This window comes from Saccostrea cucullata, unplaced genomic scaffold (genome assembly GCF_032062105.1).
Source record: "Saccostrea cucullata isolate Sc308-1 unplaced genomic scaffold, CSIRO_AGI_Scuc_v1 ctg121, whole genome shotgun sequence".
NCBI lineage: Eukaryota > Metazoa > Mollusca > Bivalvia > Ostreida > Ostreidae > Saccostrea > Saccostrea cuccullata.
Window position 1 is genome coordinate 85,509 of NW_026928084.1, and position 25,166 is coordinate 110,674.

At 35.2% G+C, this 25,166-nt stretch overlaps 4 protein-coding genes across 4 annotated transcripts; 1 reads left to right on the forward strand and 3 right to left on the reverse strand.

Annotated features, from left to right (window-relative positions):
- Nucleotides 1-1,122: 1,122 nt before the first annotated feature.
- LOC134276348 (dopamine D2-like receptor) lies at nt 1,123-3,592 on the reverse strand. The gene is made up of 2 exons (XM_062758608.1): nt 3,360-3,592; nt 1,123-2,751 (listed from the first exon to the last, which is right to left on the reverse strand). Exon 2 carries the CDS (start codon nt 2,685-2,687, stop codon nt 1,149-1,151), a length of 1,539 nt encoding a protein of 512 aa, XP_062614592.1. The 5' UTR covers nt 2,688-2,751; nt 3,360-3,592; the 3' UTR covers nt 1,123-1,148.
- Nucleotides 3,593-5,140: 1,548 nt separating this feature from the next.
- On the forward strand, nt 5,141-8,405 carry LOC134276358 (uncharacterized). Its single transcript, XM_062758619.1, has 7 exons — nt 5,141-5,222; nt 6,739-6,916; nt 7,258-7,288; nt 7,489-7,631; nt 7,865-8,010; nt 8,096-8,174; nt 8,258-8,405. The coding sequence occupies exons 2-7, from the start codon at nt 6,739-6,741 to the stop codon at nt 8,362-8,364; spliced, it is 684 nt and encodes a 227-aa protein (XP_062614603.1). The 5' UTR covers nt 5,141-5,222; the 3' UTR covers nt 8,365-8,405.
- Nucleotides 8,406-8,880: 475 nt separating this feature from the next.
- On the reverse strand, nt 8,881-11,167 carry LOC134276350 (CAP-Gly domain-containing linker protein 3-like). Its single transcript, XM_062758609.1, has 6 exons — nt 11,090-11,167; nt 10,570-10,751; nt 10,366-10,474; nt 9,846-9,910; nt 9,601-9,675; nt 8,881-9,485 (listed from the first exon to the last, which is right to left on the reverse strand). Exons 2-6 carry the CDS (start codon nt 10,709-10,711, stop codon nt 9,175-9,177), a joined length of 702 nt encoding a protein of 233 aa, XP_062614593.1. The 5' UTR covers nt 10,712-10,751; nt 11,090-11,167; the 3' UTR covers nt 8,881-9,174.
- A 3,157-nt stretch (nt 11,168-14,324) lies between these two features.
- Nucleotides 14,325-18,587, reverse strand: LOC134276359 (zinc finger protein Xfin-like). The gene is made up of 2 exons (XM_062758621.1): nt 18,201-18,587; nt 14,325-16,955 (listed from the first exon to the last, which is right to left on the reverse strand). Exon 2 carries the CDS (start codon nt 16,946-16,948, stop codon nt 14,525-14,527), a length of 2,424 nt encoding a protein of 807 aa, XP_062614605.1. The 5' UTR covers nt 16,949-16,955; nt 18,201-18,587; the 3' UTR covers nt 14,325-14,524.
- Between the last annotated feature and the right edge of the window lie 6,579 nt (nt 18,588-25,166).

The window sequence follows — 25,166 nt, forward strand, 5'->3', positions numbered from 1 at the left end:
TTTTTAATAAAACTGTCAGATAATGTATAACTTAATGTTTGTTTGTCTTTCTTTGTTATGTAAGGTTGATACCCCCCAACATCTAAATCGTAATTACCAAATGTAGCTGGTATCCAGAACACCTAAACTATATAAGGCAACACATTTGCTAAAGTCAAGGTTTTACGATCCAATCATGAATTTTTATGCACCTGGATCAATAGATTCAAGGTATATATTATTTTTGTTCTGTCTGTGCGTTTTTTTGTCTGCAAACTTTAACCTTCGCCATAACCCATAAATGTGCCACCTCTTTCAAATGACACAAAGGTCAATGACATTGTTACCGCCATTTCCAAACATGAATCTACATGGTCATGATTTGAAATATTTGACTGTGACATATATGCTAAATAATCCACACTAACCCAGGATTAGGTTCTTGACCAAGGTCAATGAAGACTGTTACCTATATGTTAAATATATAGCTTTTTCGAATTTTGTTGCCGCCGGTGGTACACCTGGCGCATAGTGTTTCACAAACACATCTTGTTACTTTCGTATTTCCCATAAAGATTTTTCCTACATGTTTCAATGTACAACTGGATTCTCCCCGCCCTACCCCGGGGTCATGATTTGAACAATATAGAATCTACACTACCCAAAGATGCTTCCATGTAAATTTCAGCTTTTCTGGAATTCTTGAGAAGATGTTTAATGAATTGTCTTTTCTTGATTATCTCCCCTTGCAAGAGGGCTTGACCCTTTATTTTAACAATTTAAACTCCTCCTTTGCCCAAGGATGCTTTGTACCAAGTTTGGTTAAAATTGGCTCGGTGGTTCTTCAGGAGAAGTTGAAAATGAAAAAAAGTTAACAGACGGACGGACAACAGATGATCAGAAATGCTTAATTGAGCTTTCAGCTCAGGTGAGTGAAAAAATGACATGCAACGAAATTATTATTATTTTTTTTACATTTAACCCCACCTAGTGAAGTAGTTTTATAATTAAAACAAAGCAAAAGTACATCTATTTTATGGAATTTCAATATTGAATTCGAATCAGCAATTCAAAAATATCATTGCAACAAATATCATGAGCAATTACCGGCTGATTTCGGTATCATATGCATGTTTATCCTAGTACTATTTTTATGTATAGTTGCATATTCAAACATTCGATGACGTTGATGCGTTCGTGCTACTGGTTTGTACCGTGCTGTTTGTCCTAGAATGTGATTTTCTGGTAAACAATTCTTTGATCCCTCTCCTAACTCGGACGTTAACAACGCTGTATACGATAGGATTTGACGCATGCGCAATGAAAAAGCAATACTGGAATATCAATCCTTTAGTTACTTCAAAGGCGTAGAAAGAATAGGGAATCCAGCAAATTACGTACAAAAATGTACAGATGGTCAACATTGTCCACGTTTTCGCTTGCATTGTAGGTCTTCTCTTGGCGGATGTGACAATTCGAGAGTTTGTCGAGTTTTGCCTTTTCTGTGATCCCTTGAGTGGAGGAGAAGATACTGAACTAGTTCCTTGACTTGATTGGTTGTTATTGAGGTACATGGATTCTTGGCGATGATCATTTTCCTCCGAGACTGGCGTTCTTTCTAGGTTGATCGTGTTCGATTCAGCACCTTCATATCGAAAGCTTTGCAAATCTCTCGACGAAGAATTTTCTTGAGCAATCTCATTTCTCTCAGAATCTTTCTCCAGGTAGATGGATTCCAGTTTATCATCTTGTTTTCCGTTCGATATTTTTGACTTTCTTGAATTTAAATTTTCATCAGTAGTAATCACTTTAGAATCTGTGTCCTCAACTTGTTGTAATGGGGCAGACTCAAGTCTCGCAGAAGACCGTTCTTTCATATCATCATCAGCTTCATTGGAATCTGTCTGCACGACTTGACATAATGGGGTTGAGGCAATATTTGACATATCGCGGTCATCTCCTCTGCCATTGTCGATAAGACGAGCACTACGTGTTTGACTTTCATTTGAATCTTGCTTCCCTACACGATTTCTAATATTCGATCCTACATATGATCGTGGAGCCCTTTTCCTATGTCGATAGATAAGCACATAGACAAGACTATACGTGATTATCAAAATTAAAAATTCCACTCCCATCAAAAAAGAAATCATATTTCTAAACCATAGCGTTTTCTGTTTTCCTAATATGCTTGTTGTATGAGCACAATATTTTTGCTGTGCCTGAGTTCCATTTCCAGACTGGGTACTATTGTGATAACTAACATTGTAAACAAGAGCTGCGGGGCTGGAACACAGCATGGCAAATAGGAAAAACCCTATCATGAACGACAGTTTGGTTGTAGATTCCATAGCTTTCAGGGGCCGCCATACCATCATTAGACGCTCCCATGCTATCAAAATAAGGATCAAATTAGAAAATCCTATAGCAGTATGGCGAAACACTTCGAACGCGTGACAAGCAAAACTGCTTTTCACCTGTCGTAACTGGAACACAATAGAATAAGGGGCAACAAGCACCACTATCACTAGGTCCGTAATCGCTAGACTCAGAATGTAAGCTCGTCTTGGAAATTGTCTTTTTTTAGACAAGTAAACGGCTATTACAAGTGTGTTGCCGATAGTTCCCAAAATAATATAAATAGACGTGGAAACAAGAAAAGATATCATATCCAAGTCCATAGCAACTTCTTGAAATATTTTCCCCATGATTGTTCCTCACTTTCTGTTACTGGAGGTAAGGTACATGTGAGTAGGATTTTCTCTTTGGTGGCTGCAATGGAAAGAAAACGCAAAAGCTTACATGTGTCATAAAATGTTTTAATACAATGTGGGTGGAAGAACAAAGCTAACCCTTAAGAACAGTTTTGTCTATTGCATACTTAAAATGGTATACTACTCAAACAATTGGGCAAGAATGCGAACTGTTGCTATCAATTCCATTGAAGTATTCCGTTTTGTATTAATGCAGTTAAGAATTAAGAAATTCCCTTACGAACCGTGCCAAGCTTTAATTTAGAAAGAAAAACATGGCTAAAGGAGTAGAGTAGGGTCACAATAGCTTTTATCTGGATACAACGGAAAAAATATTTAAAACGCTGTCAGACTGTAGAGTAGCAGGATCATTAATTATGACTCAGGTGGGTTGGGGCCCTTGAGCCTCTTGTTATTATTTAATTTCTATGATGGGTCAACGAAGAATTTTTATTTTATTGATTCCAAAGTATTGTACGGTGGTCCTAAATGTTCCACCGTAGTATTGCATGTCGTCTTAATCAGTTAATTATATTTAATAGAAATAATGTTCTTAGCACTAACTTGCATATAAAAGTTTATTTTAAAAATTAACCCTAACAAGATTAAGTAATTAGAAATACCTACCTGTAGAAATAATATGCTTTCAAAGTTGAATATAAATCCTGTTGTTTTTTTAAAATCCAATATTAACTAATTAGTTTCTTAGGCACATTCATGGCCATGCAAGTCCTCGAAGGTTGAAAACATAGCATGCTGAAAACGCCATGGGGAGAATTAATCGTGATCCTTTACAATACCCGTCGTGGCTGAAAAGTTCTCAAACTGTGAGAAATTGGCTAAACCGGTATGGTTCTTGTTAATCGGTATCGGGTGACTTCTTATTTTCATCAGGTCAACTTTATTGTTTTATAAAAAAAAACATTGTTAGATCTGCTTTCTTTTATAAATTCATAAATAGGTTTAGAACATAACATAATTATTCAGCCAATCAAATACTTCCATTTCTCGCGAAGAATTGGTTCTTCATGGTGAAGAATTCTTCTATTTCTGAAAAATTCAATGGTATCTGATTGGTTCGCTTGACAGTTATATGGGTGTGTCTTCATTGGTCTTTGTTCAGCACACAAAAAGAAACTATTCAAAACCCACGTGCTGTTTACAATGATATTTAAACTTTCTAGGCCTTGCTACACTTTTTTTTCCCACTGTAATCTTTTGTCGCCTTTTTGATTATTATTTTTTTCACATTTTGGTACATACAGAAAATACAACCATCGTCATATATATCAGAGACGAACCTTGTCTTTGAAGACAGATTTAATCACAATTTTTATCTAATTTTTATTTGATATGAGACAGCGATACCCACTCCTGCTGACTAGGGCCTTGTCATCTTAACACAATCATTTTTTTAAATATAGATATTTCGATTCTTGTTACATGGGTATTCATTAGTTCAGTAACTTAAATATCTTCACCATACCATTTCCCCAGAAAATCAAGCTATTTCATATAATCGCGTGCTAACCTGAATGGGTTGGGAGTCAATTCTAAAACCGCGTGTGTTCGATATTGATTGCGTGCTCGATATGTACAACGAGCGGTCAAGTTGAGCCTTATATATGACACAGTCGTGGGAGGAGTTTATTTTTAAACCATGCATTTGATTGGCTGAGGTTCTGTTTAAGTCAGTAAGATCATACGAAGAGAAATCTTCGTCACGAAGAATGGGCTCCGCTTCGCTCCGCCCATTCTTCATGACGAAGATTTCTCTTCATATGATCTTACTATTACAAAGATTCCACAGTGAAATTTGAATTTTGTCTGATGTACAATGGCAGAATAATCGGGGTCAAGAACGGAATTTCACTGAAATTGACCGTTATATTTTTTTAAAAACAAGATATTTAAATTTGGCTCTTTTTCAGACCGACTCTGGTTTTTGTTACATAACTGTATGAGTTTTGTATATAAATAGAGAAGAACTAGTTCTACTAGTAATGCCAAAATACAGAGAAAATCAGTCAAAAATGCTTTGCGCGTAATGAAGCCAGAAAACATTGTAGAGGTTTGTTTGCAGCACCTTACAAATCAGTGGCAGATCCAGGATTCTTGGAAAAAAAAGGAAGGGGAGTCGACATTTTTGGCCAGGTCGGGGTTGAGACGAAGATCTCTAAGCCCATATGTTTAAGGATTTTTATTTAAAAACAGTTTTTGTACATTTTTGGTCACATAAGCCCCCCCCCCCCCCCCGACCCACCCTCTTAATCAACCAGTGAAGATCATCACTGAAATGTCATTTTAAAATGCATCTAGCTCTGTCTCCAGTTATGTTGGAACCAATCTGGATTATGCACTACGTCGACAAGCATTCAGGCATGAGGACAAAACTATGATAAGATATTTTACAGTGTATACGGTCTGCAAGGAGTTTTCTACCAATTAGAGATAAGAAGTCCGTCCTCTGAATACTATCTGCTTGAAACCGTGAGTATGATAAGCATTAACCTCAAGAAAAAAAAATCTCTTTCTCTCCCATTTTAAAAGAAAAATCCCTTTAATTCTTTAGACTTCGAATAAATCGTATTCTTTATACATACTGAATTTATTTAGTCCATTTTCAGCATAAGGTACTGTTATATTTATCCAGGATATGAAAAACATACCAAAGAAAATAATGTATAATAAACAGTAATCGCTGAATATCCTCCGTAAATACCCGGTTCACAATGGCGAAGATAACGAACAGTGATCTATGAACAATTCAAAACTGTAAAATCTGCATAAACACGGACTCCTGGTAACTGTAGAGGTGGGATCAGGTGCCTTTGAGAAGAAATCATCCCCTGTTGACCTGCCCCTTTGTATTGATCACGTAGACAGAACATTCCGTAGTCAAATTCAATATTAAAACAAAAGCCTTACAATTTGTAACAATTTGAAACAAGCCAACCAAAATACCACCCACTCATAGGTTGGATTTGCTAATAAGATAATTATTATGACCATGGAATTTACGAAATATGAAAGCAAAGTTTTCTACAAACTTGCAACCAACACGAAATGTTTCAAACATATTTCTTGAATCAATCGATTAATATATTGTTGCAAATTTGTAGCAATATTTGCATTATATATAAGCTAGCAATAATCTTTGCATTCAAATTAGCACATATGTATCTATATTTTGAGAATCCAATGTTTTCAAGTCTGTAGCAAATCTTACTTGCATGCTGTAAACTTGTTGCATACAATCAAGAAAATAGGTAGGCCTACATGTATTTATAATGGCAAAGTCCATGTTTTACACTAGGAGACCCGAAATATACATGTAAGTGTCAGATCAAAAAGTAATATAGGAGGTGCCCAATGACATTTTGTAATAAAGAATCTATGAAAGTATCATTAAATTTTATTCAGTTGTATAGGAGGAGTTGAAGATAAGAGATGGGTACCCTTCAATATTATAGAAAAAATGGCCGTGCCCATGTTTTGCTCTGGGAAACCCAAAATATGTCTTACTCAAAAAGTAAAAATAAGAGGTCACAATAACACTATGTAACAAAGATTCTGTGAAAGTTTCATTAAATTTCAATGAGTTGTCTGCAGCTACATGTAATATTTACATCCACTAAATATTTTTTCCTTTATTTCTTATGAAGACCATTGTCATTTATCACTGCATGAACGACATTTAAAGCAAGCCACGTGCATAGATTTCTTGACCAATGGCTGTTCCATCAGTTATGCATACGATGACATATTAACCAATAATGCAATATTTAACATACTGTATTTAATTTTACTTTTTTTTTCATACAGATGTACGTAAATATACACAATAAAATGTCTTTCTTTGAGAATTAAAGTTGCAGCTGTTTCAGAAAAAAATGACATAACCCTCGGGGTATGTATTTTTTCTGAAACAGCTGCGACATTAATTCCCATACTAACAATTAACCAAAGAAATCATTTTGTTAATTTAAAACACATTATTTTTTAGATGTTGCTGGTGCCTTTGTTTGGACTGGCCATTTTGCAATGTCTGGTTGTAGGGGCGGAACTCACAGACACGGTCAATAAATTTAATGATGCTCTTGATGCAGGCTTGGATGGTGTCAAAGTCTTGATACAGAATGCAGAGGACCACCTTCCATCCGCCATCAACCAGGCTTTTGAATGTAAGTACAAACCCCAATAGCTCGAACTTGACAGGGAAAAAAACTTTGAGCTATCCGAGGATTCAAGTTATCGACTATTAAATACTTAAATAATATGTAACTAGGACTCCCAATTCACTTCGACATATCCATGGTATTCAAGATATCAGTGTTCAAGGTACCAAAGTTTAACTGTAGTTCTTTATGTTAAGCATAACTAAATACATCCTGTGTCATGGTGTCCTCTCATATTACACCTACTGCAAAATAAAAGCTTAGAAAAGAGAAAAGTAACCCATTGACCTTTATTAATGCTTTCATTTGATCACTTAATATCACTAATGCATCTTCACTTCTTGCAGATCTTGACCGACTTCAGAAGAAGCCTACAGGGTATAAATATATTGTTATTCATGCCTCTCGTATCTTTTCTGTGCAACTTCTTTAATTTACTCCAGACTTACTAGTATATGCGTTTAACAACCAGTATTACAGTTACTAGTAACTGGCTTCTTGAAAATTAGATCTTCGTATTTTTCATGTACCGAGAAGTTCATTTATTTGAATTTTACTGTTTTATTCTATTCCCACAGTGTGACCCATGTAACAAAATCAATATTTGAAACAGCTAAGAACACGATTTCACAAATCCAGAGCGAGACTGAAAAACTCTTCAATGCTCTGCGGGTTTCTTCGGACAACCTGAAATTACCAGAGAATATACTTCAACTCATCGGTAAGCTTCGTTTTTCCCTTCATACTTGAACTGTTACATTTGGGTTTTTATTCAAGTATAAAATACCGGTAGTTCATGTAATACTCAAAAAAAATATACTTGCTCCGAAATTTTACGACAAGCAAAGTATGGTATATTTATAGTCGTCATTAATAATAGTTGTATTTTCATTTTGTCAACTTTGAGCCATAGTTTACTGATATTTAAAGAACGAATTTTATTCCGTTCTATAGCAAAACACCATGAACAGCAAGATCAGCTTATCAAAAAGGCAAGACAGGATATTGCCGACTTTTTGGCAGCTTCCAATTTGAGGGCCACCAAAGCAGACGAAAAGTTAGCTTCCTACCTTCAGCATAAAACTAATGCTCTCAAACAGGTCTGTTTGCCGAAAGACGTGTCGTTCTTGCTAACTCTAGGCATTGCAAGTATCTGTTACTAAAACTAGACTTATTATCTTACAGGTAGTGACGTCAGTTGGGAGTGCCGTCAACGGCATCGTTGGAAATTTACAAAATATTGAAAATTCTTCCCTTCAAAAAGGTACATTTATTGAATAAGTTTTCCCTACCCTAAAATCATTCTTTGTATGTGTACTGAAATATATTTTTCATAATCATTTACAGATGTTCTTGAAGCGAGAATCAGTCACGTTCTTCAAACAGGCCAGAAAACGATTGAATCTGCCGTCAGTTTTGCAAATGAAGAGATAAAAGACGCCATGTCACATTGAAATATAGGAGTGGATCTGAAATACTGAATGCTGTATACAGTCTGATTTGATAAAGACCTATTACGATCTCTCTAACTATTCTCCTTTATTAAATACAAATTACAAGGAATATACATTCCAAACTACAACAACTATAAATCCCCGTAAACCATGTAACAAAGACGCACATGCAGAAAATACAAAGATGATATCACAGTGGGAACAAGAAATATGAGGTGAATTTAAAAATAGTCCTGTAAATAATTATTTAAAAAATATAATATTATGCTCACAAAAAAGAGCCAGATCTAATAAGTGCACAATATACATTCGCCTCAAATGTGGGGCACTTTTTCTTCGACTAGAATAAGTTACTAGTTTAATACTATTAATGTAGGTAAAGTGTACAACATTATTTATTAAATAAAAACTCCTAAAGGACAGATGAAACAAACAAAAATTTTATCAAAAAACTTTGAACATACTATGTTAAATTGTATTTGTGTAAGTAAAATGAATATTAATTAGTTTCACCGTATAAATTTTAGTTTTTCATTCAAAATTTCACAATCTCATTTATTTAAAGTGACAAAAGTTTTATAAGTTAATTACGATGGTTGCAGAAAAGTAGAATTTTGAACATCATACGAAGTATACGATTCGTTAATATTTATTTACAATAACAACCAAAAATATTGACCAGTCCAGGCATCCATCTTTTTGTTTGTATCATCTGTCGTTAATAATTTGCATACGTAGTTTGAGCAGTTTAAACTATTTTGAGGACTGAAAGCCTCAGTAACAATGCCAAGAGTTCTGCTGGAGATAGACTCAAGGTGAGATGTCGTTCCATGTGGAAAATTTAATCGAATCCCTTCCTGTACCCACACTCATTTCGCGGACGTAGTGGGTGCCCTCCCAGCCCCGCCCCACCTGTCGTTTGAGGGCGGAGTAAGGCATGTGTGTCTTAGGGATAGTGGGCGTGGCTATAAAGTCTTCCTGAATGTCATATTCACTGTGGATTGGACTACTTAAATAACGAAACGACGCCATTGCAGTTTTGGCGCGCTTCATTGTTGCAGCAGGTATGTGATTTCCGACCGAATGCCGCAATGGAAACCGCTTTGCGCTGAACAGAGAATCTGTTTTAAAAAAAGATATACCCATAATTATAATGATTGGAAGTACATTTCATCTTAATCAATTTTACTTTAACAAAATAAGATGTGGTCACTTTCGGTTAAGGTGTGTACTCACCGTCAAAAGCGAAGCTGTTTCTCGCCTTGTCCTGGTACTGACCTGAGATGACCGCTGGATCAGACTTTGGAACCGCTGCCAAAAACAGAAGTGAAATCGTTACACACAGAGAAAATATAACAGGTAACAATACTTATTTTACAAATAATAATCATGGAATGATAAATTTTATATTCGTGCGACAGCATAACTATCAATCTTGTTACAATTTTAAAGAGAGAAAGAAAGAAATTTCCCTAACTTACTTGAACTGAAAAGTGGTTCCTCAACATAAGATTTCTCAGAAACTCTGTGGTATCTGTTGTATAAACTAAAAGTAAAAAAAAGTATACAAAGATATTCAAGAAATCTGTCTTTAATACTTTTTGTATTACTAAATACTTGTGTTCTATACTTTCAGTTTGTCCCCAAAATATTAGACCAACTTTTTTAAATATGCGTCTATCTATTCGTGGAAAAAAGAGGGGGGGGGGGTAAAAAGGAAATCAATAACTATTATGCCTATAGGATTTTTCTTTGAAATAGATATTTATTTGTTAAAAATGAAATTTATTCATTAGAAAAAAATTAACTTGCAAGAAGATTTATTTGGCTTTTTTAACTTTCAGACCATTTTTCCTCTTAAATGCCACGAAAAAAAGCATAATTAATGCATTTACATTTAGACATAAGTTATAATCTATCTAATTGCATGAAATATATGACTAAGAAGGAATGCAATAACAGTGATTTGGTGGAATATTAACTGTAATGTTGAATGCTTACCATCTGATCATAGGAATAAATCGAATGTTGCCAGCTCTAACGAATGTTCCATGATTTAGAGGGCATTGGAAATATCTTCTCCCCAAAATCATACCGTCATTTTCCCCCACTGAAAGTCAAATGCATAACAACTTGACAAATTGTGTAAAATAAAAACACAGACAGTACCATAATTATATAATCTTGCAAAGTTATATTTAGTACCTGGCCTCTCCAGTGCCACGCCCACCCAGTCACCCTGTCTGTTGACCACTGACCCCTTGTACTTGACCACTCCACGGAACACGAGGTTACCCAGCTTAACCTCGACCCTCTGCCCAAAGTTGATATTCTGGTACAAAACCATTGTCAACTCACGTCCTTAAAATTGGAATCATGAACCGATACTGCAACATGCATAAGTAGCGTTACTCTAACAGGTATATTGTTTACAATTCGTTGGTGATATGAATCAGCTAAATAGATAACGCACGGGTGCCATTTCCAAAGATTTCATCTTAAATGGTTCCACTGAATCTACCTGTTCATGCCTTATTGTCTTTCTGTTAAATCTCTTATGAAACCTATCTCGATCACATTCTTTGTTGGCCTGGGGGCACAATAGTGTCATTGTTCGCAGCATTTAAAAAGCATCAAACTGGTCATAAATAAAACAAAAATGTGACGTAAATCTTTAATATCATTTTCACTTTGTAATTCATCCAGAACATATATATATACTTACCTTTATTGTCTCTTTCGTGCAAAAAGTAAATATCATCGACACGGACACCTGATTGAAGCCGCCATATTGTTTACATTGTATCTATGATTAATCAGGATCAGTCGTGTGTTTGAAAGTACGGCACCTCGTACCTGACATTTCGCAATACACCAAGAATTTAAAAGAATGTCTCACTTTTAATGTTATAAATCGCCTAATTATGTTCCCCAAACGGAGTTTGGGAACATATTGTTTTTACTCGGTTTCTTATTATTATTATTCTTTTTTTTCTTCTTTGTTCTCCGGTCTCTTTTTGTCCGCGAGTGTTCTCAGAAACTGTTCACCCAACTTAGCTAAAACCTTTTTAGGGTTAATAGGTGTGTAGTGTAGGTGTGCGAACGAAGGTCATTTTGTGCGCATACGCATGCACGTGCGGGTGCGTGAAATGAGTGAAATGACGGATATACTTTATATAGCCATAACTTTAATATTTTTTGATGAAATACTTTAAAACTCATTTAATAAGGATATATTAATAGTGTAGATAATGTGACACTGTCAAATTAGCACGAACTCACACGCATGCACGTGCGCTTTGCTCTGATTGGCTGAAACAAAAATGTCTATATCTTTCCTGTTTTTTGACGAAATGCTATGAAATTTAAAATATAGGCATACTTTACGATGTACTACAATATGATATATAACAATTGTCATGTAAACACGCGCATGCACGTGCGCTGCAATAGGTGATTGGCTTAAACTTTAAATGGCTATAACTCCCTTGTTTTTCAACCAATCAGTATGGGATTTAGAACATAGACAGACATAATGGTCTTCCACAAGGATATAGTATGGTCGTCATGCACATGCATGCACGTGCGTGCACGTGTGGTTTGCTGTGATTGGCTGAAACAAAAATCGCAATATCTTTTTTTAATTTTTGACGAAATGCTTTAAAATTTTAAACATAGTCATGCATTAGGATGTCCTACAATATGATATATAACAGTTGTCGTGAAAACATGCGTAGACACGTGCGCTGCAATCTGATTGGCTTAAACTTGAAATGGCTATAACTTCCTTGTTTTTCAACCAAACAGGATGGGATTTAGAACATAGACAAACAAAACAGTCTCCTACAAGAAAATATGGTCGACATGCACATGCATGCACGTGTGTGCACGTGAAATGAGTAAAATTTCAAATACACTAGATTAAAACGTATTTTTTGATACTTTTGGATAAAACACTGTAATTTCTAGTACTAGTATATAAATAATGTAGACAAGATGATATGGTCATTACGCACATGCATTCAAATGCGCATGCGTGCAATGCATAAATTTGAATATACTTAGTATACTTCTGGGAAAACATTGTTATAGTCTAAAAGGCAACGAGTTCGTCTTATACAATGAAGCTTACAGGGAATAACGCACCAAAAGGGAGATGGGGAGCGTTTGGGGAACATCTGTAACGGTTCCCGTTACAATTAGCCCTAGTTTTGATATGAAAATATAATGTATTTTTGCCTTTAATATCTTCTCTCAAACGTGGATAGTATATTTACCTTTAATGTCTTTTTAGGGTTAATGGGTGTGTAGATCAATTGTCTAAAAAAAGGTCATTTTGCGCGCATACGACAGTCGCGTTCGTTATATATACTTAATATGGTCATAACTTTTACATTTTTTGATGAAATGCTTTGAACTCATTATATAAAGATATATGCATAGTGTTAATATCATGAATTAAAATTTTCCCTGCTTTTTACTTTTGGGAACACAAGAATCTCAATATCTCTTTTGTTTTTTGACGAAAGGCTTTGAAATTTTAAATATAGTCATGGTATTCCATATGATATCAAAAAAATCAAGAAATCACGCGCATGCACGTATATACTGAATAAACTTTATATAGGTCCTTTGTTTTTTGATAATTATAATTTTTTTAAGTAATAAAGGGCAGAATTTTGATAAATTTTACTGGTCTATTGTAGAATCTGCTACAATATCATATATACTATAGGAATTAAAAAAAAAACAAGAACGGTTAAAACAAAGTTCATTAGGATATCCTCAAATGTATACAAAAAAAAAAATGAAATCACGAGCATGTACGTGTGCTGCTAAATGTTGGCAGAAACTTGAAATGGCTATAACTCTCTTGTTTTCATAATATTATTTAGTTTACAAAGTCATTCATTTTTACCTTCGAGGAATTTAAGGGGGTGAAATTAAAAATACACTTAAATGAGTGATTTTTAATATTTCGCGCACTGAATAGTTGATATATAGAAGCGTATTTACCGTTTTAATGCAACTTTTTTCGCTTAGTTATTAAAATTAAACAAGATTAAGAAGTTATAGGTATAAAAATGTAATTACAATTTGATATAACTGATTTTTTAACCGATTTTGCAATTGATAGGTAGGTTGACGTCGTTGCAGTGTGTTTTTGACGTTTTGATAATCTGTAGCTCTTAAAGAAAGGGGTAATAAAAATATTATTAAAGAAAAATTAATAAACATACACTCTTGAAATTTAAAAAATAGAAATTTGACAATATCTCCAATATTTTTATTTTGTTTTCATGTGAATCCATTGTGTATGTCATATTTTGTAATACTCTATAAAAATAGTAAAATTTGCTAATTTTTTGCATTTTGAGAAAAATGCCCCATCAAGGTAACATATATATGGTAGAATTTTGTGTTTCTTACATATATTGTATAATATAGTATTACTCATCAAATATTATAGTTTGAACACAATGTCTATTGTAGTTTTTGTATTATTTGCTTTAAAGTGCTAAAAATTGGCATTTTCCTATATAATCCTATAGTGAATGTACCTGTATTTTGAGACGGTCCCTCAAAAGTACCTGGATGGTAGATAAAAATGAAGAGTTTCGCTATTGTAGTTTTCACACAATAAAACTATAGTCGGCCCCCTTAAATACGTTTATAAATACTTTTATTTCTCTGTACCATTACGTATATATATATGAGTGGAGTGAATTTGAATTAACTTTAATACAAATAATGCACTTGTCCATGAAATATCAGTTGTATTAATTTTGTCCTTTCACGCTAGTCAATTCATGTATTTTTCCATATCCATGGAAGGTCAATTGTATCTTTAACCAACACAATCTGTATTCTCAAATACTAATCTAAAAGGAATTAAATCATTACTAGTTTGAAATAAAATTGTCGGAAGAAAACGCCTTTTTTTCAAATAAACATCAAAATAATATACAGTGGAATTTATTTTTGAAGTGTATATCACAGAGTACAAGGTATAAAATGTGATAAAAATTCAGACAAATCAAATGTAATATGGAAGTTCGTACACAGAACAATAAAAGTAAAATAACAAAGACACGGAATGTAATGAACTAACCAAAAAGCACCCTTTCCAATAAAAAAGTACCAAAATTCCATTAAACAATCAATGTTTCTGCTCATAGTGCTCTTGTAGCGCCATTGGATTACTAAATTGTCGTGAACATTGCTTGCAATCAAACGTCTTGTTTACAGGGACCGAGTCGTTGTGGGTTTGCATGAAATGTTGCTTAAGAATTGTTAAGTGTCGGAAGCGCTTTCTACACAGAAGGCACAAATAAGGCCGAGCAACGTTGGTTTTGTCTTTTCGATAATGCACTGAAAATGTCGGAATGATGCGATCGACAGAAGGGGTCTCTCTGTTCTTTAGGAATGCGAATTGTTTCCGTTGTTGAGCACGTGACATAATTTGTCCAGTAGTCACTTGGGGTCGTTTTCGTGTCTGAACTACATGAGGTTCGCTTTTTATACGAACAGTTTCGCCCATCTGCTCTTGTGTTGCATCAAAGCTTTTATTGTTGGGAGTTGAGGTCATGGATGTGCTTGGGCCTCCATTCATGGCCAGTGCTGCGCGTGATATGTTTAGTGTTTCCATGGTGAAGCGAGCCGTTTCCGGTACAGGCATCGGATTACATCCAGTTAAGTGGTTCTCTGCATGCTTAACAAGATCTGCAACATCGACTGTCCTGTAAAAGCACAGAGAACAGGCATATGGCCTCTGAGCGAAATCGTCGAAGTCCGATACAAGTTTGGCGTACCGCCCAGTACTTGGAGCATGCATCGATACGCCGTCTTCTGTTGGGCTCGCGTGAGCATTATGATGTGAGAAACTGGTCACGAGGTCGGCTTTACACTCTCTTGTCTCCTCTTTTTCTTCAAGAGTCTTTCCTGGGGATAATACCCTGGACCCACTGTTATTTGCGGGTCTCTGAATTTCTTGCATAATCTGTCGGTTATGAACTGAATTGGTGTGCATTCGCAGCTGTGGAAGACTCTCTGCTTCAAAGTTGCAGTAAGCGCATTTATGTTTTTCAACAGTTATTTCTTTTTCGGAAATCTGTTGGTTATGGTCCGGATGGTTGTCTCTAATATGACGTTGCAAGTGACCAAACGTGATGAATGGCATTCTACAAACATTGCAGATATGACATGCAAGTTCATGCTTTCTTACGTGCCGATCGTATGTACTTTTGTAATTCGTTGCATATGCGCAGAATGGACATTTATGGCGGAAGGTCGCATTACTGTTGTTGGCGGTTTTGGGGGACAGATGGTCGGGAGAAGTTGGATTTTCTAGTTCCTGTATGGACATATCTAAGGCCAAATCGTAGTCATCCGGGTCCTCCACGTAATCTCCGATCTCCCCGTTTCTCCCGTATATCTTGTGGACATTTTTTAGATGATATTCCAAGACCAGTTTCCGACCAAAGGATTTTTCACAATACGGGCAAGTATGCTTAGTTCCGTCTGGACCATTTTTCGTCAGGTCTTCTGTTTTGCTCATAACATTGCTGTCGCTATCCATCGGAATGATTTCGGACGGCTCAAGATCCGGGTCTTCGTAATTGTACCCGCCTTGTGGCTCGGAATCGCAGTCTCCTTCAATTTCGTTGTTCTCAATGTAAAAATTCTTTTCCCCTGCTCCGCTGCCTTGGGGGTCTTCTTTAGGATCCACAAATTCAATATTGTTTACGTTGCCGTTTATGTCCGATTGTTTTGGATCATTCATTTCGGGATCGCTGTGAATTTCTCCACCAGTCTGCTTTACGGATTCCACACCTTCCAATCCCATGACCACCTCTACATCCTGGACGCCGTGGGCGGATCTTTTGTGGTGTACTAAACTCCCTGATGTCATGAAGGGTTTGTTGCACAGGGTGCAGTGAAATTTTGCAATGTAGTGTTTGCGGACGTGACGAGTCAGGTCCGAACTATACATTGTGGCGTACGTACACATTTTGCAGGAGTGTTTCATCACTTCCTTTGGCGGCTGTTCCTCTACTAGGTGAACATGCTCCTTACGTTTATGAAACTCTACATTTCCGATAGTCTTGAAAGGCATGTTACAAATGTCGCAGCTAAATGTAGCAATAGCGTGTTTACGTACATGTCTATTTAGATCCGATTTATAGCGGGTGCGGTATGCGCACATAGCGCACTTGTAGCGCTTAGGCAGATGCGATTTCTTGCCCACCAAAGGTGGTTTATGGGAGAAATTCGTGTTGGGGTTTATTTCTATTGGTTCCTCGTTTTCATAGTGATTTTGAATTTCCACTTTGGTCTCTTCGCGTGTTTTGCTCATGTACGAGTACGATGAAGCATATGGCATATTGGGGAAGACCGGCATGGATACGTTCTGATACGTCATAGATCCGCCCCCGTCTCCGCCGTTGTAACCGTACGATCTACTGAATTCTAGCTGGTCTACGTTAGTAACTCCATCTGGTGGCAAATTAAAACCGTTTTCTCGGTTTGCTCGGAATGTCCCTGGACTTAACGGCTCAACTTTTATCTTCGATTCTGTGTCCATCTGGTTTCTGAAAAGAAGATAAAAAGTAATATATAAAATTTGCTCGCGACATTCATTCAGCCCGTTTAATTATATACACATCAAGAGGCCGATATTCTTGTTTCGTTACTTTTAAATTCGAGTGTATTGGTTCCGTAGAAAAAGGTACAGTGAGAACCCTAGAAGAGAATTTGTTAATTTTTATATAGAAACCTGTAAACCACCTTGTTGCTAAGAAGCCATTAAATGAGCCTTAGTACTACTGATAAGACAAAAGGACAGTTAGGTATAGTAATCTGTGTTACGAATTTACGATGTGAACCAGTATTCATGGTTTAATAAATAATTTTTATAAGGTCTAAATATTTACATGGTTTTAGAGAAAAAATAATTTTAGAATATATTTGATTGTTTAATTAAACTATACATGTGACTCAGACAGATGTGCTACAATATTGTGTCCGTAGACAGATGAACATTTATTATTACACATCTGAACATAAACAATTCATTGCCCTGGCGAGTAATGACTATAAAGTCCATTACGCTTTACGGTGGCATCGATTTGCGCTTGATCCGCTCCTTTGCTTTTATTAAAGTTACCTGGCATTTATTAGAGAGGGTTTCTAGTGACAGGTGAATGGGTCTAAGTAATATCACCACCTGAAGGCTTATCTAGCCCAAAGACCAGTTGACACACATTTATTTTACACCAGCGACGCCGATCAAGCAGAAATCGTTTGTAAGCAGCTTATACACTTATCAGAAGGGGTCACACAGCACTCAAGCACTCTAAACGTCTGCTCGTAATATCGTGTATGGGATAAGTCGACATTCCTCACATAGATATTATTTCAAATATATAATTTCACCACTCCTTCCCTAAGTAAGCAATGCCCAAATGTGAAAGCACGTTCAAACGCGCGCTTTTGATTTTTCGGAAATAGCCAACCTTTAAAATTGCATTTAAGATAAGCTCTATTTACAGAGTGCGATTTTTAGTCAAATGCATTTGCATTTAACCCCAATAAGCCTGCGTGAATGATTTATGGCTCATAGACGACGAAGTACATATTCTTGTCTGGCGTTACGCCTGACATGGTTTTGTGTTAAGAATAAGGAGTCTACAGGTATATTCCGACTTTAACTAAAGATATTTAAACTCTTCACCTTGCTTAAAGTAAAATACGAGGATTTAGATAGAGACTAATTAACTTTTTTTTTACTTTCGTTAAGCTTAAAAAAAGTTAATAAAAATATTGCCAGTACTAACCTTGTCAACCGATGGCGGTATAAGTTTTGGCCTGTGCTGATGTCCCGTCAAACGTTGCTCTACTAACACTTCCAGTATACAAGTTTAGGCTTGGCAGACAATCAAAACGTGTTGCTTCTATGTCAGCTGTTGATTGGCTCGACGTGGCACGCGGGTTTTTCTTATCGTCTGCCGGTTTGAGAAGTACCTGTCCCTTTTCTCTCTGTGTGTAAGATATAATGGCTAATCACCATGATCACCTTATAGCCCGATTGATCAGGGCTTACCTTAAACCGTCTTATTCAGAACATAAAGAAAGGACCGACTGTTTAAAGCTGACATTCTACACAAGGCGGATATAGAAAATGCTAGCTTAAAGCTATATTTCAGAGACGCGTTGTAAAGATTGATCTTTGGTCAAACGGAAATTTAGCCGGTGTCGTATAGGTTTGGCTTCCGACTGTACTTAACTGCGTTTGAATGATAGTTTAACTTCCTGGATATTTTCATTACTTAGAACAAGTGTTTGCAGAAACTGAGAGATATAGAATGCAAACTCTCAAGTGCATGGATAAAAAACCGCGATGCTTTGTGCCTTATATAATTTTGTGCTTTAACATGCATCGTCTATATATTGGTTCTTGTATCAAGCTTTTAATTGTAATGTGCAGCTTGTACGAAGAAAATAAAACTTTTTATTTGTGCATTGTACTTGTCTTAAGTTATTGTATTACTGTCTTGGAGAATGAACATATATACAAATTGACCAAAAAAAAAAAAAAAATTATAAAAAGAAAAATTGAAGGGCCATGATAGCCTAATTAGGGAGCGAATCAATTAATATTTATATCTAGGTTTACATACCATACACATGTACTTTGTCACAGGAAGAGTTATGAAAGTGAAGCAAATTTCATGCACTCAATGATTCAAAATTTCAAGTAAACCATACAGAAAACTTAATTTTAAAAGGAAATAATGAAGTTGTCATCATTCGACACAACAAAATTCATTTTTAAAAAAATCAAATTCATGATGACTGTCATCTGACGCTTGAAAAAAGTTTTGCTTTAACCTTGACTTGAGCTGAAAAAGAATGTGTTTAAGGCATGCAAAAGCAGAAGTTCAAACTTCACGATGAAAATGAAATTAGTGGCTTTCTTATCGATTTCAGTAGGGAAATGATTTTAAATATTCTTCAGCAAAGTATACAGAAAACACAGCTCAACTTTCTTGAATGAAAAATGATGCTTGCCATTTAAAATTCTTGGTTTAGGTCATGGCCACAAAGCGAATACTTTTGTATTTACTGTGCATATTGTGACAAGTCATGCACTTGCTGAATTTATTTAAATAAAATCTCATTTATGATAAATAATGAAAAGATTTTCCACTTAAGATGGAGTAGATTTATGTTAATGTTTAGATCACAAATAATAAATAAAAATGAAATAAGCAGTAATTAGTCATCTATTTAATTGTACATGTATAAATATTTTGAATTGAATGTAGGAGGCATTTCGATAATTTAGGCACTAGCTATTCTAACACGTAAATGAGAACTTGTATTTTTATTCTTTCGAGAAATTATTAATTCATGAAGCCAGTGAAATTTGTGGAACTCAGGATCGTTTGAAATTTATTTATTTATTTATTTGTTTATTTATTTGTTAATTCATTGTGTTGGCTTGTAAGCACATTCTTTATATACATGAACATAAATATCTTGAAATATTAATTACGGATTTCGTTGATGATCCGTTTTGAGGACTGGAAATTTTCTTAAAGTTTAAAAACATACCGACCATTTCACTGGGATTTCTCTGGACTAAAAGCCTCGGTTTTTTTCAGATCACCTTTTGATTTTAGGTACTAGTTCTTATTTAGTTTTACGCATGATAAAATTTGAAAAACTACTGGAACCGTTTAGCGTGCAATGAGCTCACTAAATGATACCCCGCCTTCCATATGATCTTAATGACAAAGTCTGTGCTTTGCTCTGGGAGATCAAGTGTCAGATCAAAAAGTAACATAGGAGATGCACAATGGCATTATAATTATGTACATGTAATAAAGGATCTGTGAAAGTATCATCAAATTTTATTCAGCTGTATAGGAGGAGTTGCGGATAAGAGATGGGTACCCTTCAATATTGTAGAAAGAATGGAAGTGTCCATGTTTTGTTCTGGGAAACCCAAAATATTTGTCGGATCAAAAAATAAATTAGGAGATCACAATGGCATTATGTAACAAAGGTTCTGTTAAAGTCTCATTAATTTTCATTCAGTGGTAAAAGAGCCGGCTATATACCCTCCCACTTTTTAAGCGGGGGTATGATAATGTTACAACACCTATCAACTAGTGCTAATTGTAACGGGGACCGTTACAGATGTTCCCCAAACGCTCCCCAGATCCCTTTTGGTGCCATATTTCCTGTAAGCTTCATTAAATAAGACAAACTCTGCATTTGAGACTTTAACAACTTTTACCCAGAAGTGTACCAAGTTCAATCAAATTTTAACATTGCACCCGTGCGCATGTGAATGCATGTGCGTAATGATCATATCATCTAGTCTACACAATCTATATATTTCAATATACTAAATATTAAAGTATTTAATCAAAAAGTATTAAAAGTACGCTCATTCAAGTGTATTTTTTAATGTACTCATTTCACGTGCATGTACGGGCATACATGAGCATGGTGACCATACCTCATTGTAGAAGTTCATTACATCTATCTATGTTCTAAATCCCACCCCGTTTGGTTGAAAACCAAGGAAGTTATAGCTGTTTTAAGTTTCAGCCAATCAGATTGCAGCCCAAGTACACGCACGTGTATGCATGTGCATGGTGACCATACCTTCTTGTAGAATTCCATTATATCTATCTATGTTCCAAATCCCATCCCGTTTGGTTGAAAACCAAGTGAGTTATAGCTATTTAAAGTTTGAGCCAATCAGATCGCAGCGCACGTGCGTGCACATGTTTTTATGAAAATTGCTATATATCATGTTGTAGAATATCTTAATGCATTGCAAAGCTCAAAATTTCAAAGGATTTTGACAAAAAACAAGAAAGATATTGAGACTTTAATTTCAGCCAATCCGAGCGAAGCGCACGTGCATGCACGTGAGATCTTGCTATTCTGACCATGTCATATTGTCTGTGCTACTAATATATCCTAATGTTATGAGTTTCAAAGCATTTCATCAAAAATGTAAAAAGTTACGCTTACATTCATTATATTGATCATTTCTCATGTTGCACGTGCGCGCTCTTGCAAGCACGTGCGCGCAAAATGACCTTCGTTCCACAAATCTACATAACATGTCTACTGACCCTAAAAACATTTCACCTTAGTCGGATGTGTAGTTTACGAGATCATTCGCGGACAAAAAAGTGCCCAGGAAGAAGAAAAATAATAATAACTAGAAACGATCTCGTTGCGAGCAACGAGAGGTCTTCCGTCCGATTCTGAATTAAAAACGCCAAAAATCGAGATGTAAAAGTGAAAAAAAAAAATCAGATATTCGGGGGAGCGAACCCGGGTCGCCCGCGTGACAATCCAACGCGCTACGTATTCAGCCATTGAAAAGACCGCTTCAAATATTTAAATGCAAATATCTCGAGATTGCCCTATTCAATTCTTAAACAAATTACATATTTCTCATTCGCAAAAGAGTCACTTTTAAGATAATTAAAATCGTAGAAAAACATTTGAAAACAGAAAAAATTTAAAAAATGCACTTTTTAAATTAACTTCCGGTAGCGACCGGAAGCACCGACGACGCAGGAAATGGGGCTTACGCACATCTAATAACCATGCCCTATGCTCTTAGATAAGTCTCCAGTTCATATTCTCAGCCATTTTCGATAAAAGTGCGCGACAAAATCGCATTTTAAAATCAGAAAACTGGACATAACTTGGCACCAAAAGCGAATTATCAAATTTCCTCCCAGATGTATCAAGTTCATATTGATGCACATAATTTCTGAAAATTTCATTGAAATCCGATGAATGGTTGCTGAGAAATCGCGTGCACAAAATTTTGGAAAAAAAATAAGAAAAATAATAAGAAACAGTAGAATAACTATAAGGTCTTCCGTGAAGACGGAAGACCTTAACTAGAATCTTGTTGCCATGGCAACAAATAAGTCTTCCGTTCTTCTAAATCTGTAAGAATTTGCTTTTTTCTCTGCAAAAAACATAGATATCATATGTACTCTGAAAGAAAAAAAACTGCAAAAAGGTCTTTCAGTACTTAAGGTACTTTGATTTTCATGACCAATCTTGTTCTTATGCATTTTGACACTCATAAGAGCTACACGTGTATCATAGACAAACCAACGGACGGACGAACACCGTACTCTCATAAACTTCACTGTGTTTATTGTCAATGTACAATTGGGATGGTGTTATAAAAATGTCATGAACTAGGTTAGTACCACAGGTGCCTGAGGACAGGACCCCCCCCCCCCCCTAAATATAGACCCCCAGGCCTGTTAGACTTTTTTCACAAAAATTATATATGGATGACACATTTGTGATATAATCTATCCTATCAATTCAGAAAATTTGCTTAAACTTACATTTTATAAAAATATATACCCTCTCTATAAATAAATTTTTATATAGAGAATGTAGGGTAGATTTAATACAACGTTTGTTTTAGGCAATTTTTCGATTTGCTGGTATAGATCTTATCACAAATATGTCAATGAAAGATTTTTTATGAAAAAAAAAATCGAAAAAGCCCAGGGGTCTATATCGAAGGGGGGGGGGGGGGGGGGGGGGGTGGTCCTGTCCTCAGGCACCTGTGGTTAGTACCACATTAAACGTAAAGTCGTTGATTTTTAAAGTAATACTATCGAGATTTGTCAGCAGAAAGATAATTCAACTACAGGAATTATTCAGCAATCGATTAATTGATTATATGTTGTTTGATGTCCCTCTCGAGAATTTTTCACATGGAGAAGCCTCCACTCGCCGGTGGAGACTGCAAAACGTCCTATAATTTGGCTCTAATCGCCATTGAACAGTGAGGAATCTTTTTGAGTCAGTACCATCTGACACACGGGACATCGATTTAAACGATCTCATCTGACGGACTGGTCTCCACATCCCACAACTGAAGTCCATAATACAGATATATGATGCTCTAGCCATGTTTTTATTTTATTTTTCATTTCTCAAATTTGTTGCATCAGATTTTCTTAAAGATCATACTTAATAATAATAAAAATCATTTCGAACAACTTTATTGCAATGCATACAGCGTCCGGTGATTTTGATTGACAGGTCAATACATGTGCACTAAGTGTAATACTTCTTAAGCAGAAAAAATATACAGATAGTGACTATGACGGACTATGAAATCAGGAAATATTTAATAAAGAATGGGTACAACTGATATAGTACTGATTTTTTGTCTATGTAAATGGATAGGATAATCAGGATTAAAGGGAATCTCTCTCTCTTTCTCTCTCTCTCTCTCTCTCTCTCTCTCACAGACATGTAAATTTCAGTATCTTGCGTAATGAAAAATATACTATTATAGAATATGAAATTCTGTATACATGTTCATGGTAATTATAACCAAATGTTCCAGATTTAATTGTATAACGAATTTATAATTCAAAGGCTTATAGTTGCAATTATGTTTCCGAATAAAATCAAGAGGGGGGGGGGGCTTCAAAAGAATTACATACTCGGTAATTTTATGTTTTATGAATTAAAAGGAAAATACTTAAGGTTGCATGTACATACATATAATTATATAGCATTGCATAAAATTGTGTTCATTCGTATACTTTATCTAACATATCAACAGACTTTTGCAGATGTTTTTGTATCATGTTTTTAGCGTAGCATTATTTCACACAGAAACGCGTGCATGTAACTTTCACATATTGTTAACCCTTTGAGTACTAGTATTTCACAAAAATCCAAGAATTGCTTTTTCTCATCTTTAATAACTTCTCGGGTATATATAAAAGAATAGATCGTGTATAATAAATAACAATATAAGACTTTTAATCAATGAAATACGTGTTAAAACCAAATCCAATCTATAGATTGATTTTCTTTCTTTTAATTTGCAGATATCAATTTATTTCTAAAGGCTTTACACCTACTCTTCTATCTCTCAGTTCCCTTTTAAGTACATATAATATTTTAGAATCGAAAATAAAACTCGGATTCCCGGATAATTTAGCATGCAAATTAGAGAATGAATTAAGAATTTTTTTTTTACATATAATCATAACAGACATTACAGATTTACACTACGCTGACAACTTTAAACTATGCATATACCGAAAGCAGTAACCAACGTAATCTTTCATACGGAAGTGGGTATGGAAACTCAAAGTTTAAATATTTTTTTTTATGTGAAAAGTGTGGATATAGACGTCTGCGACGTCATGGATACTACCTCCGCCTTTATCTCGAAAGTTCTATTCCCACTTACAAGTCAGAGTTATCTATCTTTGCTCATTGTCACTGCGTAAATAGAGAAAATGAATTTATTGACGGAACCTTAAATCTCCAAAATGCAGAATCAGATTGAATAAATAATATGTTTAGTATTTTTTGTAGAATAATTTGTATATTTATCGCTGTAATGTATACTGCGTACAATATTATTTTCTTCAAAGTGCTTAGTTGACACAGAACGGATATTTTTTTTAAGATATAAATTTGTAAATCAAAAACTTTCAATATACAGACTAACACTACACAGCCAAATTTAAACTAATATGCATATAGTGAATTAAATAATATGCAAATATTGAATGTGTAAATATGTTGATCTGGAGAGTGTATATGTCTCTAACGTCATCAATACTATTTCCGCCTTTATCTCGAAAGTTCTATTCTCATTCACAGGTCAGAGTTATCGTTCTTTCCCCACCTTATACATACTAAGTAAATAGAGAAAATTTCGGTACCGAAAATATACAAAATTCGGAATCTGATTTAAA

Coding starts and splice junctions, on each gene's coding strand:
- LOC134276350 (XM_062758609.1), bottom strand. CDS start 10,711: ATGGTTTTGTACCAGAATATCAACTTTGGGCAGAGGGTCGAGGTTAAG. Junction 10,475..10,569: donor CGTGGCACTGGAGAGGCCAG/GTACTAAATATA, acceptor TTTGACTTTCAG/TGGGGGAAAATGACGGTATG. Junction 9,676..9,845: donor GGAACCACTTTTCAGTTCAA/GTAAGTTAGGGA, acceptor TGTTTTTGGCAG/CGGTTCCAAAGTCTGATCCA.
- LOC134276348 (XM_062758608.1), bottom strand. CDS start 2,687: ATGGGGAAAATATTTCAAGAAGTTGCTATGGACTTGGATATGATATCT.
- LOC134276358 (XM_062758619.1), top strand. CDS start 6,739: ATGTTGCTGGTGCCTTTGTTTGGACTGGCCATTTTGCAATGTCTGGTT. Junction 6,917..7,257: donor CATCAACCAGGCTTTTGAAT/GTAAGTACAAAC, acceptor CACTTCTTGCAG/ATCTTGACCGACTTCAGAAG. Junction 7,632..7,864: donor GAATATACTTCAACTCATCG/GTAAGCTTCGTT, acceptor TCCGTTCTATAG/CAAAACACCATGAACAGCAA.
- LOC134276359 (XM_062758621.1), bottom strand. CDS start 16,948: ATGGACACAGAATCGAAGATAAAAGTTGAGCCGTTAAGTCCAGGGACA.